The 19,079-nt window shown below is 40.6% G+C and overlaps 1 protein-coding gene across 1 annotated transcript; it reads right to left on the bottom strand.

The window, feature by feature from the left end:
* Positions 1 to 377: 377 nt before the first annotated feature.
* On the bottom strand, positions 378 to 17,480 carry xk (X-linked Kx blood group (McLeod syndrome)). The gene is made up of 3 exons (XM_033618383.2): positions 16,995 to 17,480; positions 6,875 to 7,137; positions 378 to 2,418 (listed from the first exon to the last, which is right to left on the bottom strand). Exons 1-3 carry the CDS (start codon positions 17,237 to 17,239, stop codon positions 1,493 to 1,495), a joined length of 1,434 nt encoding a protein of 477 aa, XP_033474274.1. The 5' UTR covers positions 17,240 to 17,480; the 3' UTR covers positions 378 to 1,492.
* Between the last annotated feature and the right edge of the window lie 1,599 nt (positions 17,481 to 19,079).

The raw sequence follows: 19,079 nt of genomic DNA, 5'->3' as shown, positions 1-19,079 counted from the left end.
CCCTATTTCTAAGGCTGAGCCCAGCCGCCCCATGGAGGAAACTCATTTTGGCTGCTTGTATGTGCCACAAATATCCCCATATTAGGAAAAAAAAATCATACTGAAACTAATAAAAATTAAAAAAAACTAAACACTTTTTAACAATAAAAACTAAAAACAAAAAGGCAAATCCACTCTGGAAACTAAATGAAAAATAAAACGAAATAAAAATACACACTAATCAAAATTACAAAACTGTAATAACAGTGTGATGATAGCAGACTTGACACAAAGGAGACAAATGTTACTGACGATGCAGTTTGGGTGTTTGTCCACTAGATGTCAGCACAAGACTGTATATGGCAACAGCCCAGCTAAAAACAAAACAGCACTGACAATTTTCACATATAAATATAAATTTATTTTGATTTTTAATTAGGATTTTATCTTATATTACTCTTATCTTGCTCTGTACGAGAATGTTCGATGTGTACAATAGATTTTCCATTTTTTTTTGGCTTATCTCATTTGTACAAACATTAGGAGCATTCATTTGATACCCGAGGTTTTCATCCCTCTGCAGATACATTGCAAAAAGGAGCAGGTGCAAAACAGACAACACTGACATTCTCTCTCACACACACTGTTACGCATTAAAGGTTGAGAATAAGCAAAAATACTTGTTACAGTTCCAGTTTTTCAGTTAGATATAATTTAGTGTGCACACGGTGTAAATATCCTAACTAATGAGACACACAGACGCAGAGCTGACAGACGTGACAAGCATGAATTAGAAATTAGCAAATACATCATACAGTGCTCAACAGCTGAACCAAAGCCACTTAAATCCTTTTTTTTTGTAAACGTGCAAAAACGTTGGAGATGTCCGTGTTTTACAGGTAACATGTTTGGTGATCAAACGGGCTCTTTTTATTAAACAATGTGTGGAGATTCATATCTCATCGTCAAGCACAAACACATCACAGAAGCAGCGCGTATTTATGATAAAGCTCTTATCAAGGAGTAAAAAAAGCTGATTGCTTGCAGCCATAAAACTAGATGGGGGGGTTCAGAAAAAACCCTGTACAAAACAAACCCCCCTCACCCCTGCAGGAAGTCATCTGAGGCTCCACACATGCACACCTCCATGCCAAACAGATACTAAATACAATCAATTCAAACGCATGGCGCCTTGTGATCAGTAATGCAGCATATTAGTGGACACAGTCTCCAGAACTAAAGACGCAGTGGTGATGTCCGTGTTTTTATATTTGTATTAAAGCCTGCAGGATGATGGGCTCAGGATGTTGGCTGATGACTCAGGTGAGCACCACCTCTGCAGCCAGAATACATCTCCAGTTAAGGACACATTTGCTTCACGTAGGAGGAACAGAGTGGTAGAAAACAGAGTTGAGATGGATATATGAAAGGATTCAAAGTGTAAACTCATGTGGCACTTAAAAGGTCACAGAGGGTGTGATAACAGTCGCTCCTCTGGATGGCACGTGATGCTTTAAGCGTTGCAGGATACACTGTGGTTAATGTCACCATTGATTCCACCACATATATTATTGCCCATTTCATTAGGAGTTTCACAGATTGTGTCGTTGAGCATGTCGTATGTTGTTTCATTAGGCATGTCCTCTGTGGTGTCGCTGGCTGAGTCGTGGGCCCCGTCATCAGCCGGCTCTATGCGCGTGGTCGGGCTGGGCGACTTCCCCATCGGCCTGTTCTGTGGTGAAGCAGAGTTGCACATGAGACAGAGCAGGGAGGAGCAGTTCCACAGGTTGTGGGTCATGCTGGAGGAGAAGAGCCTCCGACATGGATGACAGAACTGGTAGAAGACCAGCATGAAGAAGATGGCGATGGCGTAGGCGACCAGCAGCTGCAGCACCAGCAGTGGGGCGCAGATGAAGTTGTAGAAGTCAGTTTTGTGGATGTACCAGAGCAGGAGCAGTGAGGCGTTCTCCACAAAGCGCAACATGTAGTACACGGCCATGCGATACCAGTTCTGGGACTTGTTGATGAGGTCTGGGTCGTTTAGTTTCACCTGCACGGCCGACCAGCAGAACATGTTGATGCCGGCGTAGAGGAAGGTGAGCAGGCAGAGCACGATGGTGGTTCCCACCCTGGTCAGAGTTTTTTCTATGTTCTCGGGGAATGGTGAATGGCTCTGCCAGAACAGGATCCACGGGTAGAGGAAGAAAACCAGGAAGTTAAGCAGGACAACAGGCAGGACCCAGAGCTGCAGCACAGAGCTGAACAGAACCAAAACCACCACACGGGTGGCGATCTCAAAGCTCCTCCACAGGAAGATGCACAGGTAAGCCACGGGCCGGACGTCCACTTCATAGTCGTCATATTTGATCTTAATGGCCAGGATGTTGCAGCGCAGCGCTCCGTACACGATGGACAGGAGGGAGATCACCATCAGTGTGCCTGGCAGTGAAGAAGAGACAGAAATATGAGGACAACATCAAGTCTATCTTCTCAAGTCCAGGTTGATTTTGGCCGACTTTCAATGCATTCATTTTCTCATTCATCATCTCATTTTGTCAGTTTAACAAGGTTTAAAGTGATAGTTTGGATTTTTTGAAGTGGGGTTGTATGAGGTACTTATCCATAGTTAGTGTATTACCTGCAATAAATGGCAGTCAGCACACCCTGCAGGAGTACCACCAAGGAAGCTATGTAATATACTGCTGTGGAAAGGGGGCAGCAGCAACACAAATTTCAGCCACCTAGAAAAATCAATATCACTTTAAGTGCACGCTATATTTAAAGTATTATCACACTTTATCTTGCTGTCAGACAGCTTCAGTTCAGTGTCTATGCTCTCATCAAAGCCACCAGACTCCATTGGCAAAAACAGTAATTTTAGCTCAGTGAACACAGGAGCCTGATGTTGTTGTGTGACTTTGGTGAATCAGAACTAACCCTTTTAAACGCCAAAAGTCACACAATAACACAAACAAATTAACCAATCAAGGCAGCTGTAGACAAGAAACTCCTGTGTTTAGCAGTTAAATTACTGTTTTCTCAATGGAGTCTGGTTTTGAAGAGAGTAGTGTAACGGTTTCTGTTCAATGCCAGAAATCGCTGTCTGCCAGTAAGATAAAGCCGCGACAATGTCCTAAACATAGTGTACACTAAAACTGATGTTGAGTTTTTTTAAGTGGGTAAAATTTGTGTTATTGCTGCCCCATCCACAGCAGTACATTAGCTTCCGTGTCAGTACTCCTGCCTGCTTCTCCAAACCAGGGGCCTTCTGACTGCCGGTCAGCTGACTCTTGGCATCATCCTAAATTAACCCAACCAGATTTTGCCACAATCTCCCTAAGCCAATCATATCGCCAATCATCACTGCCACCTTTACCAAAAGGTTGGCTGGCCACATTTGGCTGTAAGGGGGGAACAGCATTGGTATCTGTTCGTTTATAAAGCTTTGATGCTTCCACCCTATATTTCATCCCTTTCAACTCCGACCTCACATAATCTTGGCACTCGTTCACAGAACACATTGTTGCCTCACGTTCCCTTCATTACAACTGAACTAGGAGGAATGTCATTCTCTTACTATGGATAAATACCTCATTCAATCCCACTTCAAAACATCTATCTATCTTTATAAAGTAGCTAGTAACCAGAAATACATTAAACACCAAACACAGCAGAAAAACATAAGAAACAACTATCTTCATAGTCGATAAATGAACACCCGTGACTCACTTAAAATATCAATAAAAAACATCTTTATAGTCCAAAGCCATACATGAGATACTGTGTGAAAGCCCCACATTAGGCTGCAGTATCAGCTGGTTTCCTCAGCTCGTCTCTACATGATGTATAAATACAGTGACTATAAATAAAACATGCTCAGTTTATTCACTGGTGAACAGACGGACTCCAGAGGGTTATATCAACGTTCAGGTGCTCGGATGAGCATTTAGACAGGTTTAACTTGCTGTAATTTTTCCTGCTGATTCATATTAGCTGTGAAAAGACTTCTCCTAACATGCTTCTAGTGTGCGTGATGGGGGACAAAATCTAATATGAACGAATTCCAGAGATTATCTGACGCTAATATGAGGCTTCAGTCTGAGTTAATCAAATCAATCCATCTGTTTGGTTTGAAATTACCTTCTTGTGTTTCCTTGTGTTGAGCTGCAGTGGAGGGATCGTGACAAGACGATGAAAGACTGAAACTGTGGATGAAACTTGATTCAACTGACTCAGACTGATTTATATTCGCTGCAGAGAAACTTTGGCCTTTTTGTCCACAACGAGAGTGTGGATTTAGTCCTCCATCATGCATACTGGAAACACATCATGAAGGGATCTTTTAAAGGGACAGTTCACCTCAAAGTCAAAAACACATATTTTCCTCTTACCCGTAGAGTTATTGATCAATCTACATTGTTTGGTGTGAGGTGTAGAGTGTTGGAGATGAGATCTAGAGATGTCTGCCTCCTCTCCAATATAATGGAACTAACCATTGACAACTCCAAAGTCCGTCCATCCCCTCAGGTTAAGCGTCTAGGTGTCACCCTGGACAGTACACTGTCCTTTGAGGCCCACATCCATTATGTTACTCTGTCTACATATGTTCATCTATGAAATATTGCTCATCCTCGCCCGTCACGTTCACCTCAGAGTGCTGCTATTCTCGTTCATTCTTCAGTTACATCCCGTATTAATTATTACAACTCTGTCCTTTATGGTCTCCCTCTCAAGTGTCTTCATAAACTTCAGTTGGTCCAGAATTTAACCGCCCATATCGTTACCAGAACCCCCTCCACTGATCATATCACTCCTGTTCTTCAACAACTTCACTGACTTCCTGTTAAATATTGCATCGACTTCAAGATTCTGCTTCACACTCCTCTCACTCTCTTTAATCAAGCCCCTTCCCACCTGTCTGAACTCCTTCATATCTACACACCCTCCTGTACTCTTAGATCCTCTTCTGTAATCCAACTCACATCATCATCTGCCCACCTGACTACCATGAGAGCCTTCAGTCGTTCTGCCTCCACCCCTGGAGCTTGTTCCCCCACAACATTTGCAGTATTGACTCCCTCTCCACTTTCAAATCCTGTCTGAAAACACACTTTTTCAAGCTGGCATATTCGGTGACATGCATATTGAGACTTGCACTGAATTTATACCTCATATTTATGACTACAATTTTTGTCTGGTCATTTTATTAACTTTGATTGTATATTGCAGAATTGTTTGATTTTATGATCTATGGATACATTACTGCTTGTGTCTTTTTTCCACTGTGTCTTGTAATGTGTCCTTGAGTGCTTTGAAAGGCACCTATAAATAAAATGCATTAGACAGGACTCAGTTTGTGGTGCTCAAAAAAACAAAAAAAATACATTTGAAAAACTCATCAGCAATCACTCCCTCCAGGATTTCGCAGGCTGTTTTTTGGGATGTTGCTGCCTGAAATGCCTGATTTCACAGCAGCTTTTCTAAAAAACTAAAAAAGATGTTGCAATATTTATAGTTTTTTTATGCCATGAAATTGCGGGGTGAAGTGAAAATTGCAAAAATAGCTGTAGTACTGTTTTGGATTCGGAGCGTATCATTATGAGCATTCAGAATTAGAATCTATGTGTCATAGTAGGGGGGATTGCCACAGATCAGCTGTTAAAACTGTTTAACACATTGCTTAAGGACTGTCCCCATCAGAAGCTCTCCTCCTGCTTTCTCGCACAACATGATCTCATCACTACTTGTCATATTTGTAATGAATATTTGTGAATCATGACCTGGTTACTTGAGATAATCCAAAGACCATGTTGTGTGCAGTTTCATGTAGGAACTATTTCTTTCTACTGAACTACAACCACCAACTGTATCACCATGCAGAAGGAAGCGTGCATCAACTGCTAGCTCACCTAGCACCACTGAGCTTGCTAACGTTACAACCCAGCCAAGGAGGACGCCATTAAGTTTATATTCCATGCTATCACGAGCACAAGCCTCTCGTCTATGACGAGCAGGCTTCCTTCTATGCAGTGATGCGTTTGGTGGGTGTAGTTCAGTAGAAAGAAAATAGTTCCTACATGAAACTGCTCACAAGAAGGTCTGTGGATTATCTTGAGTAACTGGGTCATGATTTCTGAAAAGAGACATTGCTGTTGAGGTTTTCAAACATATTTTTTAGCACTTTGCACACCACAAGCTGAGTGCCATCTAGTTCCATTATATTCAAGAGGCAGACATCTCTACGGCTGATATCTCCAACACTCAGCAACTCACACCAAAACAATCTATACTGATAAATAACACTACAGGTAAGAGGACAAATATGTATTTTTAATTAGGAGGTGAACTGTCCCTTTAATTGCCATTATGAACGGGAGGGAATGATAAAAGCAAGCAAAATCAGTTTCAGTATATTTATGGGTGTTTGTGAATCTCTCATTTAAAGGCCCTAAGCCTCCATTCACCAAATTCAGGCTGTTAAATCGTCGAGCGTGAAATAGAAGTGTCAGACCGCCAGGAGCAGAGGATGTAAGATTTATGTATTTATAACGTCTTTTATTTTGTCCTAACTCCAAGACCAGATGTCCTCGTTTGACTTGGTGTGAACCTTTACTAAATCTGTCTCAGGAACAGAAATGCTGGCTCCCACAAAGAGTTGGACAGCCAGATCTCCAGATCACCATTTTCCATCCTCAATATCAGAGAGGCGGTTATATAACACCACTTTGACTCATGAAAACACCATCCTCTTATTTCCAATACGGCACTTAGCTTGATCAGCCCACGTTACGGTGGAGCTGTGGACTGGTGACGGGGGATTGAAGGTACACGTGACCATAAAATCAGAGTACATGTACCCCCTCCTCCTCCTCCTCCTGCTCCTCCTCATCCTCACCTCTTCCGATGGACACCCCTTGCTGCAGGACGCAGATGTAAAGCTGCAGGGTGAGCTGGGGGGCAGATCCCAGGAAGGCCTGAATGACAGAGGTGCGGGCGAAGGCTGCTCGGTGAGTAAACAGTTTCCCCTCCGCCTGCCCCACCTGCCGTTCCACCTCCTCAGACTGACCCCCGCGAGGCATCTGCTTCTTCCTGGTGATGCTGACATACGGCTCCTCCACTCGGCCCACACTGCCATAGATACAGAACGCCTCCAGACACCTGCAGGAACATGAAACAGCAGGGGAACGTTAGAGCTGAAGAGAACTTTTCTATTATTAATTAATTATTTATTTTCCAGATTATTCGTTTTTCAGTTCATCTGTTAGCTGATACCTCCAACTCTCGGCAACTCACACCAAAACAGGCTAGATCAGGGGTCTTCAACGTTTTGCAGGCCAAGGACCCCTTAGTTTGAAGAGAGATGGAGCAGGGACCCCCTACTACACATACTGAGCTGCACTTGAGATAATTTCCAGATAAGTTTTGAGTCGTTTTAATGTGCGCTTGCCCGTAGCTGGTAAGCCTGCAGCAGTTGTAGCATTGCTAGTTGCATTAGCCTCTCTACACTTTCACCAGTTGTTTCTGAGGCGTCTCTTGCTCGTACAGTTACAAAATGATCTACTGTGGCTCACAAGAATGTCCATACACTTGGATTAATACCACAGCTAACTGACCAATATATTTCAGTAGTATGTAACGGTTAGCTAACTAGTTCACCTTGCTGTTACGGATAAGTGTCGTACAGTGATTTAGTGTTAGCTAGCTCATAATTGCACTTGGATTCATGGGTAGCAGTTAGCCTTTAATTAATGTTGTGTATTGTAAAAAAAATGTGAATAGGTATTTTTATCTTTGTTATAACATGACAGATTTGTGTTAAATTCAGCCAGGACCTTTTTTTCCATTTGCAGTATTACATTTGGCTGTATGGCTCTGTTCTGGGGCCTCTGCCTTTCCTAGGCCTATGCAGAAAGCCTCTTCCATGTGCCTACGTGTAAAGCCTGAGGTGGAGAGAGCAAACCTCTCAGCCCATACATGCACCTACATAGAGCAGCAGCAAACAGAACAGAGCCAACATCAATGACAAACATTGATAAGTCAGACACAACAAGAAAAGGAGGAGCTGGGGTGGAAGACTCCCAAGGGGTCACGAACCCCCTGTTGAAGACAAATATGTATTTTTGATTTTGGGGTGAACTGTCCCTTTAACAGTATGATTTGAACGAAATGGATGATATACTATATAACAGACATAACCCACTGTGTGGGTGGTTAAACAACTCTGCTCTGTACCAACGTGTGGCTCAAACCAACCCTTGTTCTTTTGTTTTTTGACCTTTAAACACCAATAAAAAGTTAAAATTAAACTTCTACATCACCTATTTAGGAAGTAAACTGCATTTTTCTCAGTGTTTCAACACAGTGTGGTGCATGTTATGTTGCTGAACGTACTCTGATAAGCAGATACATTTTTTAAGTTTATCACCAACTGATCCCACTCTGATAATTTTCAGCATGTCTCAGACACCGACCACACTGAGCGTGTCTCAAGGACAGATGAGTGATTACAGCCCGATAACTGCAATGAAAACTCTTTGACTTTAGCTCTCGAAAACATCTGAAATACCTACAGCGCAGCTTCAGTCAAATGATTGAGTCAGTCAGGTTTGCTCTGAAAGATAAATATATGCTTATGAAAATTTAGTTCCCTTTAAGGGCTTCTCCTAAAGACGTCCATACAAACTGTACAAATGATAGTCCTATAGGGAACAGACTGTGATGGTTTACTGAGCTCAATCAATTCATTGTTCTTTGTTTTATGTATTTTTACTGTATTTATTGCATTTTTCAGGGAATCTGTACAAAAGGAACACAGCACATGGGTAAACTAATAAAAAGAACAAGTAGGTGAGGGAAAGTAAGGCATAAATAACTAAAAACCAATCAATGGTAAGAACAATAATAATTGTAAAATAGATAAATAAGAGAAAATAAATTAAATGATAATTAAATAAATAAATAGATAAGTGCACATAAACTAAATCAAGAGGGTGAGGGTGGGGTCATCTTCAGGGTACAGTCTGGCAGGTCTGCTTCTGCAGAGATGTGAACAGTGGAACACTTTGAATCGGAGTATGCCTCACACAAACTGATGACTTATGTATTCTCTTGCCAGGTTTTATCAAGTAACCTTGTTCCCAATTCTTCTTCCCAAGCACCCTTCAGATGGTTAAGAGAGAGGCTAGAGATATTTTGAATTATATTATACAATCTTGAAATAGTGCCCCCCTGGTAGGTCTTATCTTTGTTTTAATTGTTTTGGTGTTTGTTTTCCATTCTTGCATATGAATCGTGTGTTGTTGAGTTCTTTTGTATTCTCTCTACTGTCTTTACAGAAAATTGAAGCTATATATGGCTGGAACTTATGGCTATTTTCATTTTAATTGAAAAATGTTTTAGTCTATAAAATGTCAGAAAATAGTAAAAAAAATACCATCACAATTTAATGGAGTCCATAATAAGTAAATTAAGTTTACAATGACATTAAAAAACAGCAAATACTGTCATTTGAGAGGCTGTAACCAGAGGGGGAAAAGCATTTTTACTTGATAAACAAATTAAACTGTATCAAATGAGAAGCAAAACTGTTGCAGATTAATTTAATGTCAATCTACTAATTGTTTCAGCTTCCAGCCCCTTTCAGCTGTACACATTTTAAACACTAACTACCAGGGCTTGAGTAAAAGGTTAAAGCCTGATTGATTGTTTTGGCACTAACTCAGTTAGGCCAGAGGGGACATTTAACATTTAATATTCATCATCAATACCTATTGTACACCAGCATTTAGCGCTCTGTTATATTGAGTGTCTAAAGAGATGTCAGTTGCAGTCAGATGAGCGTGGGTCGAGGTGAGGTCGAGGCAGCGCCGTGCCAATAAAACAGCAAGGCAGGAGGATTTAAGCCACAGGGGTGCTGAGGGACAGACTGTTTATCAGCTGGAGTGGCACACACAGTGAACACATCACTGACTTGATTAAAAGATATAAATAAATAAAAGTGTAAAAGATTGAGTCTGTCAGCAGCTTTTCGGATGTTAACCTATTTGTGGCTGCACTTGAAATTTTGATTTTCCTCTGGTGGAAATGTTTGGTGCAAATTTGAAGAAATTTTCAAAATCGGTCAAAGCATTTAGCTTAAGATTGATTTTTCCCTACTATATTTTGTCTCTTTGCACACAGGGCTGCTGCTTTTTCACATATATTTCATTATATTTTAGGAAGAAACTGTAGTCCCATGTACCCAAAGACTAAATATACAATCATAAGAAAACGACTGTATCTCAGAAACTACAAGGAGCACAATCAAGTATTTGGTAACAAGTTAAATATCAGAGACATGCACACATGTGCGATGTTAACAAAAAAATGTGAAAAAAATGTCATAAAATGGTAGCATTTTTCAAAAATTGTAACTGTGACTGTTGACAAAATGGTGATTTTTCATGTGATTTCAAGTTGTACTGTTGAACACTTTTACCAGACCTCAGGACTTTAGACCATCAGATCAAATGGTGTGCCATTTTTCCTTATCAAACTAAATATGGTCTTTGAGCACAATTAAACAAAATACCAAAATCTCATTAAAGGATGAAGAGCTTAAGATCAGTCACACACTCCGTCTCTGCTGACTTCAGCTTGTTGTTAAATTGATGTGTTTGTGCATCTTTAAATGGCGAAGTAAGCAGAAGTTACAGACAACAAACCAATAATCGTAACTTACAGCCGCTATAATCAATATTGATTCTCGTGTGAAGGTGACCCTTGTAGTGGATTATCACCTGATTCTGCAGATCCCCCCCATCTTTACAAAGCTTTACAGCAGGGTTGTCAAACTCTTTTTAGTTCATGGGCCACATACAGCCCAGTTTGACTGGTCCAAAACCACTGCATTGCATGTAAAGAAGTACATTCTGAAAACATTCATCCATTTACAAAACAAATGATGAACAGCCTATGATATTCTAAGAAAAACTGTGTGCAAATTCAACAGTGTGTCTCAGTGTTTCCACATTCAGTCAGTCTACTACTCACTTTCATAACGTGACTTTTTTTTTCATAATTTTCCACTTAAGTGGTAGCTATTAAGGAAGCTACTGCTTTGAATCAATGCTGTAGCTACAGCATAGACTCTGGGTCGAAATGGCGCCTGCTAGGCTAATTTATACAATGTAAAATGCCATAGGCTTGTGCTAATAACATTAGCATGTTGTACTTGTGGGGAAAATGTGTCCGGACAGTTTTGTCCACTCATACTGTTTGGCATTGTTTCACAATGTTCAGTATCTTTAAATATGACCACATTAAGTATTTTTTGTTATTTCAGAGAGCTGTATTCTGGTCAGGGTGGAAAAGCCTCTGAGGCTGCATTTTACATGAAGTATCTGCTCACTGTTTAAATTGCTCTTGACACCTCTCAGCTTTCACATGTGCATCATTTGGTGTGCAAAGTCATCTAGAGGGCCAGATTGGACCCTTTAACACCCGTGCCTTTACAGTGTCTTTCAGCCTCTGTTTGGTTTCTGGCCCAAAACTTTACTGTTTCAGTTCACTCTCACCGCTCTCTCAGTGTTGTTTTCAGCTGCAGCAGACAGATCTATAAACCTTGCGTACACGACCTGCTCAACACCAAAGAGCAGACACACACAGTTAGCAACCAGCTGGTGAGCATGAGATTTCTCTCAGGAGTTAGTAGAGACCAAAAACAGAGCTAAATTCATCAGGCGAACAGAGACATGCCTCTAAACAAATGCTTAACTGCTTGATGTGTAAATAGTCTAGCCTCACACTTCACTATTTACAGAGTGTTATTTACTGTACACTTGTTTTGCTTAATATTTATTTGTTGTTATATTATTTTTTTTATTTTACTTTTATTCCTTATTTCATTGACTTTTTAAATTTGCTGTTATTTTCTCTATGTTTGTCTGTAAGGTGACCTTGAATGTCTTGACAGGCGCCTAAAAATAAAATGTATTATTATCTATTATTAACTCAAAAGGTGATGATATGCCACTGTTCTGTTCTTGCTTATGCAAAAATAAAATCCAAATCCATCAAAAAATCCAAACTATCCCTTTAACTGCTAGAGACAAGATGTCTCCAATGTCACTGAAAAGTCGATTATTAATGTTTATGACCTGAAGGTTTAAGTTTTCACATCTCACTCCAGCTGCATTCTGAACCATGATTGGCTTTCAGTTGTGATGTCACAAAATCAGCACATGGACGTCGTCTTTAGCTCAGATTTAAGGTGAGCTCTGAGAAACTTCCACTTCCAGCAAATGTCAAACTCTGCACACACATCATTTTTATTACCTTCAACGAGGAGGAAAAACAAGCAAATGACATTGAGAGGAGGGCGACTTTAAGCATTTAAAAACTGCGGGAAAAGCTGTGGACCTTGAGTGAGGATTACTTTGTCAAAGGCCAACAAGTTATTTGCACACTTAACAGACAGATCTCCACCTCTTGAGAGAAGCAATGATCACACACTTCCAACATACACTGAGGAGGAATTAGAATAAAGCTGCTAATTACATAAGAGGCTGGAATTAAGAAAATAAAACAAGCAGACGAGTGTTTTGAACCGTAAGTGTCACTGCTGCTATAACACAATATGATAAGGACTATGTTTATAATAAGTGGCGTTTCAGAGAACAGGAAGCGGTGCCGTGATGTCGGTGGCAGAGACAGATATTTCCCTCTCTGGTTGTGTTCTCAGAGATAAGGAGCCAGCAGCGACGTGTGCTATTCTTAGATCTGCTCTTCACTGAGGAAAGATGTAGAAGTCTGAACAGTAATCATCCAAACACACTTGAGGGGAAACGGCCGGGCAGGGTCACTTCCACAGAGGCCACTGCAGGGGAGTCAACAGGCGGAGAGATGTCAGTTTAACTGGTCCACCATAGAAAAACACTAAAGTATAGACGTCACTGGGTCACCATAAATATAACTGTCTCCATCAGTTGCTAAGCTTATATTCAGTAGCTGAAGGCTTACTGAACACTGACAAGCCGATGTACAACTAACTGTTTTCTTGATTAATCCATTTTTTAATCTATAAAATATCTCCAAACCTCTCTCTACGCCCAGGTCCCTCAGGTCAGCTGACCTGGGGTTTCTGGCTGTCCCACGCTCCAGACTTAAGCTCAGGGGTGATCGTGCCTTTGCTGTGTCTGCCCCCAAAGTGTGGAACAGCATCCACCTCCCAATGATCAATAGCATATGAGAATAAATAGCATATACAAACCCTCTTGTCCTCCCGCTTATTGTGTACCACTGTAAAAACATTTACTCATCTTTATTTCACAACTTCTTTGTGTTGTTTTCTTTCATCACTCCCCCACCCTTTTTGGTTACTATTTACATTCTGTTTGCACTGCGACTATTTTCTCATGCCTCCCTCTTTTTATTAGACACAAGTTTACTCCATTTAATGTGTATCATTTTAAAGGGGTTGCTCTGTATAGTTTGTGTTGTTTTGTTCTGTGTTTTATAATGTATTGAAACATTACAATAAAACTATAAATCTTTAAAAACAGACTGATAAGTAGCACTACGGGTAAGAGGAAAAATATGTATTTTTGATTATGGGGTGAACTTCCTCTTTAAAAAGCAACTAGAAATCAAGATTTAACAGATGTATTAGTAGCACCAGTATCCCACAAGTCTCTGCTCAGTAGATTAGAAGGGCAAACCGGAAATGGGATTTCTTTTTGAGACCTTTTTGGACCTGCTGTTTAAAAAAGTGCCTGTTGATTTTTATAATCAATTTAATTTAATTTAATTTAATTTTATCAATTGTATTTTATTAATTTAATTTTATCAATTTAATTTAATTTAAATTTATTAATTTAATTTAATTTAATTTAATTTTATTCTATTTTATTTTATTTCATTTTATTTTATTCTTATGAAGGACAAAATGTGTCCGCACACTGAACTAAGATATTTTTGGATAAATTCTGTGGGATCACTGTGACAGTTTAATGGGATATTTTTAGGATATGATAATGTATTTTGTCTTGTCTTATTTTCTGCTGAATAGATGAATCAGTCATCAAATATAAAGTCTTATCAGGAAATGTATCTGTAATGACATCAGCATGATGTAACCACTTCATATATACACCTCGCTCTTTGTCACGTTGCCACTGATGCTGTCATCAGTCAAATAAAGTTCTTGGGAGCTAAAATGTACTTTTTATTTTCTACTCTGTGTTTAATAATGTTTACTCATGTAACCATAAAGTTACAGGCCACAATGCAGATGTGGGAGTAAGTCACACATGTGCAAGTCACAAGCAGTTCTCAAGTCTTTATCTTCAAGTCTCAAGCAAGTCCCAAGTAACTGTGGTGAGAATCAAACAAATCACAAGTTGGGTCTTATGAATTTCTGATTATCTACAGTTTCCACATTTAAATCAGTTTAACAGACAGTGGTCATTAAAGTTGAGTGTTATTTTCAACAGTAACAAAAACTGTTGCAGCCTGCTTACACCTTATAAATCGTACTTCTATTAGACATTTTGTGGCACTCAATAAAAAGCCTCCTAGATGAACAGCAGACGAGAGAGGGGCTCTGAAACGATAGTACAGCCGTATAGCTCTAAAGTACAACATAAACAAAATGGATGCTGTGGAGGTTGTGTCACTGAGTTTTGAGCAGACCAGAAATTTTATTATATTTGCATTAACCGCCTGAATGATAACTGCCTCATGCGTTGGCTTCAGCTGGTCTGCAGCGTTTGAGTAGGTTGCCAGGTGTGGGTGAACTGTACTAGCAATTACCCGATCATGTTTCACAAACAAATCAACCACTCAATATGTAGACATGTCAAGGCATGAACACCAGGTCAAAGTCAAGTTGAGTCTTTTATCATTGTCATGCAAGTCTCAGGTCATGTGACTTGATGTACTGGCCTTTTCTTTAAAGATTATTTTTCAGGGTTTTTAGCCTTTATTTGCTAAGACAGTGTTAGTGTGAAAGGGAGAGACAGAGGGGATGAACTGTAGCAAAGGGCCACAGGTCGAAATTGAGCCTGAGGCTGCTGCGGAAAGGACATGCCTTTTGTACATGGAGTGCCTGCTCTATCATGTGAGCTACTTGGCACCCTACCAACCTTTTCTTTAAAAAAACAATAAAACGAAAAATTGTTGCATATTGAATTTCTGTCAAACAGGTCTCCATTAGAGCTGCAACTAACAATTATTTTACTTTATTAGTCTGAGATGATGTCTTCAAATCTCTCTTTTCCTTTTGTCTAATGCTGATGGATGGATTACTGAACAAGCCGACCAGGCACAGGCCCAGGGGCCAACAGTTTCAGGGCCCCCCCTGAACTTCACCTGCAAAACGTCAGTCAAATGAACACATACTGACCAGGAAGAGACTCAAAATGACCACAAAGAGACACAAAGGAACTACAACACAGGCTAAACTAACACAAAGAGACACTACAGCCCTGTTTCCATCGAGTAGTACGGCACAGTTTAGTTCAGTACACTTTTTTTTCTGTTTCCACTGTGAAAAGTTGTTGGGGTACCTAGCACACAGATCTGGTACTAAAAGGTGGAGCTGTGAACACTGCAGTCTGTTGATTGGTCAGTAGAGGACGGTCGCTCTGCTCAGGGCTGAGTTCTGGCTGGTTTTGAGGTTCATGTAACCACTGTTCATACTGTGGAGAGTTTTATAGTAGACTGTAACTATAAAATGAAAGGATGTTTTGCTGCCTCTCACAGCAGCTGGAGTCTGAGAAAGAATAACTTAATTCACTGGGCCGACTGCCGGCAACTTTTAAGGTGGAACATTAACTTGTAATGTTACTCAATGCATGAGCTGACGACGTGAATCCATCAGTACGCCTTTACTTTCACTGTGACAACTCTGACCATTACTTTAGTTTTTATATGACATGCACTTTTAGTAACAAGTGGATCTTTGAGCGTTTAAAAATATATATCAGTTTCGACTGGATTATGTGAACTGCATATATTCAAATCCTCACTCGAAGAACAACAACAACCCCACCCACATTTAAAAGTACAGTTTGCAGTGGAAACACTAGGGTCTAGGTGCCATGTCTGAAGGGTTACTTTTAGTTTCAAAGGTACCATACTGAAAGTGTTTGGTGGAAATGGGGCTTGAAATACCACAAAGCCTGTGTGTCTTGCTCCTATGTAGAAGAGGTAGTGGGGCCTTTTGTATATCTGTGCCCAGGGCCACATTGTCTCATAATGCACCCATGCCTACAGCTTAAAAACTCAAAGAGATTCACTTTACTGTAACATCATTTCAGCTCCAGCTTCTCTATGACAGGAGATAAATGGGTTTTGATACCACAGTCATTCCTCCTGCTGTGTGTCTGTTTGATAACATGATCATGCTGCATGTCTGACAGCAGGGAGGTTTTCTACATGCAGGATTAGGCTCCTATAGCTGAGGCAGATGGTCCCTGCAGGTCAGGCCGGGCTGAGGCTTACACAGAGAAACACCAGGCCTATTATACTTTAAAACACAGATGTTTAAAGTCTCCTCCGTCCGTGTGTAACAGCTACGTGATGTCAGGTTTCCCCTTCAGAAGGTGCAGTCATGCATTAATAAATCAGACACAGCTGAATTTGATCGACCTGTGAGGAGGAGGGGGGTCTTATAAAGTACACAGACAGCGATGGCGTCCAGCTGTGTGCCTATATGGAACATATCGATGAGCATATTGATTGGGTTTTAATTTCCGAACTCATAGCACACATAGATTCATTGCAGCGGCGTGTATGCAGTCAGTCGGAGACAAAAGGCCGGAGGAAATGAAAACAACAGCATGTGCGCAATGCATTCATCAAACCATAAGCAGCTTATGTGAAAAACAGGCCGGACATGTTTTTAACACAAAAAAAATCACGCGTGGACACAACACCTGTGGGTAATAATAGCTTGCGTGACACGGTGATTAGGAGGACAATGGCATCCAGGGCTGCTTTAGGATTCAATGAGGGATAAACAAGCCAGCACTGACCTGACGATGGGTCCGAGCTGCAGGATGTGCAGCAGCAGGATGAGCGGTCTGTCTCTGCTCAGGTCCCGGTGGATGAAGGTGAGGGTCAGCTGCACGAGCACGGACGGTACGAGCGTGAAGAGGAGCGTGAGCCCTTGCCAGATTTGGTCTCCAGCTGAGCGGTACGTGGAGCTGAGGTAGAGCGCTGCCGTGGTCTCGGCCGTGAACAGAGACACCGACACAAATATGGAACTGGGGAGTCGCATCCTCACTCACTCCGCCATTTGGGGAATGCGGCTTCGCTCGGGGTCCGCGCATCCATACCACCGGTTAGCACCGGGCAGTCGGTCGGTCGGTCACCCGCCAGAGGGGACGGCGTCGTCTCTGGCTCCCGCCGCCGCCGCAGCTCATCTGCGATTTTGAGGCAGGCAGGATGTTTTCACAGCCCGGTGTTGTCCCTGGGAGAGACTGCGGGTGGCGCACGAGGCGTTGCGCTGTCCAGAGAGCGCGGTGCGCTCGCGAGAGGCGGCTGTCAGAGAGAGAAGAGACGCCCTGCAGTCATGGAGTTATTTCTGTTCAGACACTGGAGCATTATTTCACTCATCAAACAAACCATATAATGAAGTTAGTCATTAGTCAAATATTTTATTGAGGTATTAGGGAATAAATAAGAGCAGCCTGCTACTACATTGTAACTTCAATTCTTGTATTTTAGCTTGTTTTTATTTTCTGTTCTTCACCTCTTTCATGGCGTTTTGTATTTATGTCATTTTATAATGTTTATTTTGCACTTTGTCTCGATGCAGAGCACTGTGAATTGCTTTGCTACTGGAATGTCCAGTATAGATAAACTTGCTTTACACCCATAAAACAGACTAACTAGGGGAAATACAACAGAAGGCAAAAAGAAATAAGGGGGAGGGAGAGCATGTAACACTGAAAATAAGGACCAGTAATTTCAGGGTTTTGCTGATTTACTGATTCTGTGTGCTGAATGCTTTGGTGAATTTTTATCTTAAGTAATTTTATTATTATTTAAATTATTATTAATAATAATAATAAAAATATTATTATTATTATTATTATTATTATTATTATTATTATTATTTAATAATTTATAATTATTTTTTATTTAATTATTCACAATTGAATCCCCAAATAATTTGTCTCAGGGATTATTTAAAGATATTCAATTAAGATAATATGCCCTTTGACCTTTTTCCTACGTTTATAATTTGTCTTATATTATTTCATAAGGTTAGGTTTTTTGTTTTGTTTTTTGTTTTTAAATATATCTACTTTGTTATATTCTTGGACTGCTTTGTTATTTGCTCTGTATGTTGCATGATCTTGTGCAACTTTTAAGGGACAGTTCAGTTTAAAATCAAAAATACCTATTTTTCCTCTCACCTGTAGTGCTATTTATCAGTCTAGATTGTTTTGGTGTGAGTTGCTGAGTGTTGGAGATATCAGCCATAGAGATGTCTGCCTTCTCTTAAATATAATAGAACTAGACTGCCAGTGCCAAAAATACATTTGAAAAACTCAACAGCAATGTCTCTTTCCAGAAATCATGAGCAGGCTCCTCAAGATAATCCACAGGCCTTGTTGTGAGCAGTTTTATGTAGGAACTATTTTATTCTTCTGAACTACACCCACCAGCCGTCACTGAACAGAACGCAGTGTGCATTACTCATGGACAAGAGGCTCTTGACAGTGCAAAAGGTAAACATTAATGAAAGCCTCCCTAGATGAGCTGTAACACTGGCTAACTGGTGCTAAGTGAATTAGCAGTAGATGGACACTTCCTTGTGCACAGTGATATGGTTGACAAGTGTAGTTCAGTAGAAAGAAAATAATTCCTACAAGAAACTGCTCACAACAAGGTCTGTGGATTATCTTGAGTAACTGGGTCATGATTTCTGGAAGGAAGGCAGACATCTCTAACACTCAGCAACTCACACCAAAACAATCTAGACTGATAAAAAGCACGACAGGTAAGAGGAAAAATATGTATTTCTGATTTTGGGGTGAACTGTCCCTTTAATGTTTTGGCATGTTGTAGATTTCATGGTTCTGTTAGCCTTGTTCTACAAGGCTGTAATC

This window comes from Epinephelus lanceolatus, chromosome 14, assembly GCF_041903045.1.
Source record: "Epinephelus lanceolatus isolate andai-2023 chromosome 14, ASM4190304v1, whole genome shotgun sequence".
In the NCBI taxonomy this organism is placed as follows: Eukaryota; Metazoa; Chordata; class Actinopteri; order Perciformes; family Serranidae; genus Epinephelus; species Epinephelus lanceolatus.
The sequence above is the reverse complement of the archived record's forward strand: the minus strand, read 5'-3'. Positions and strand labels throughout refer to the sequence as shown.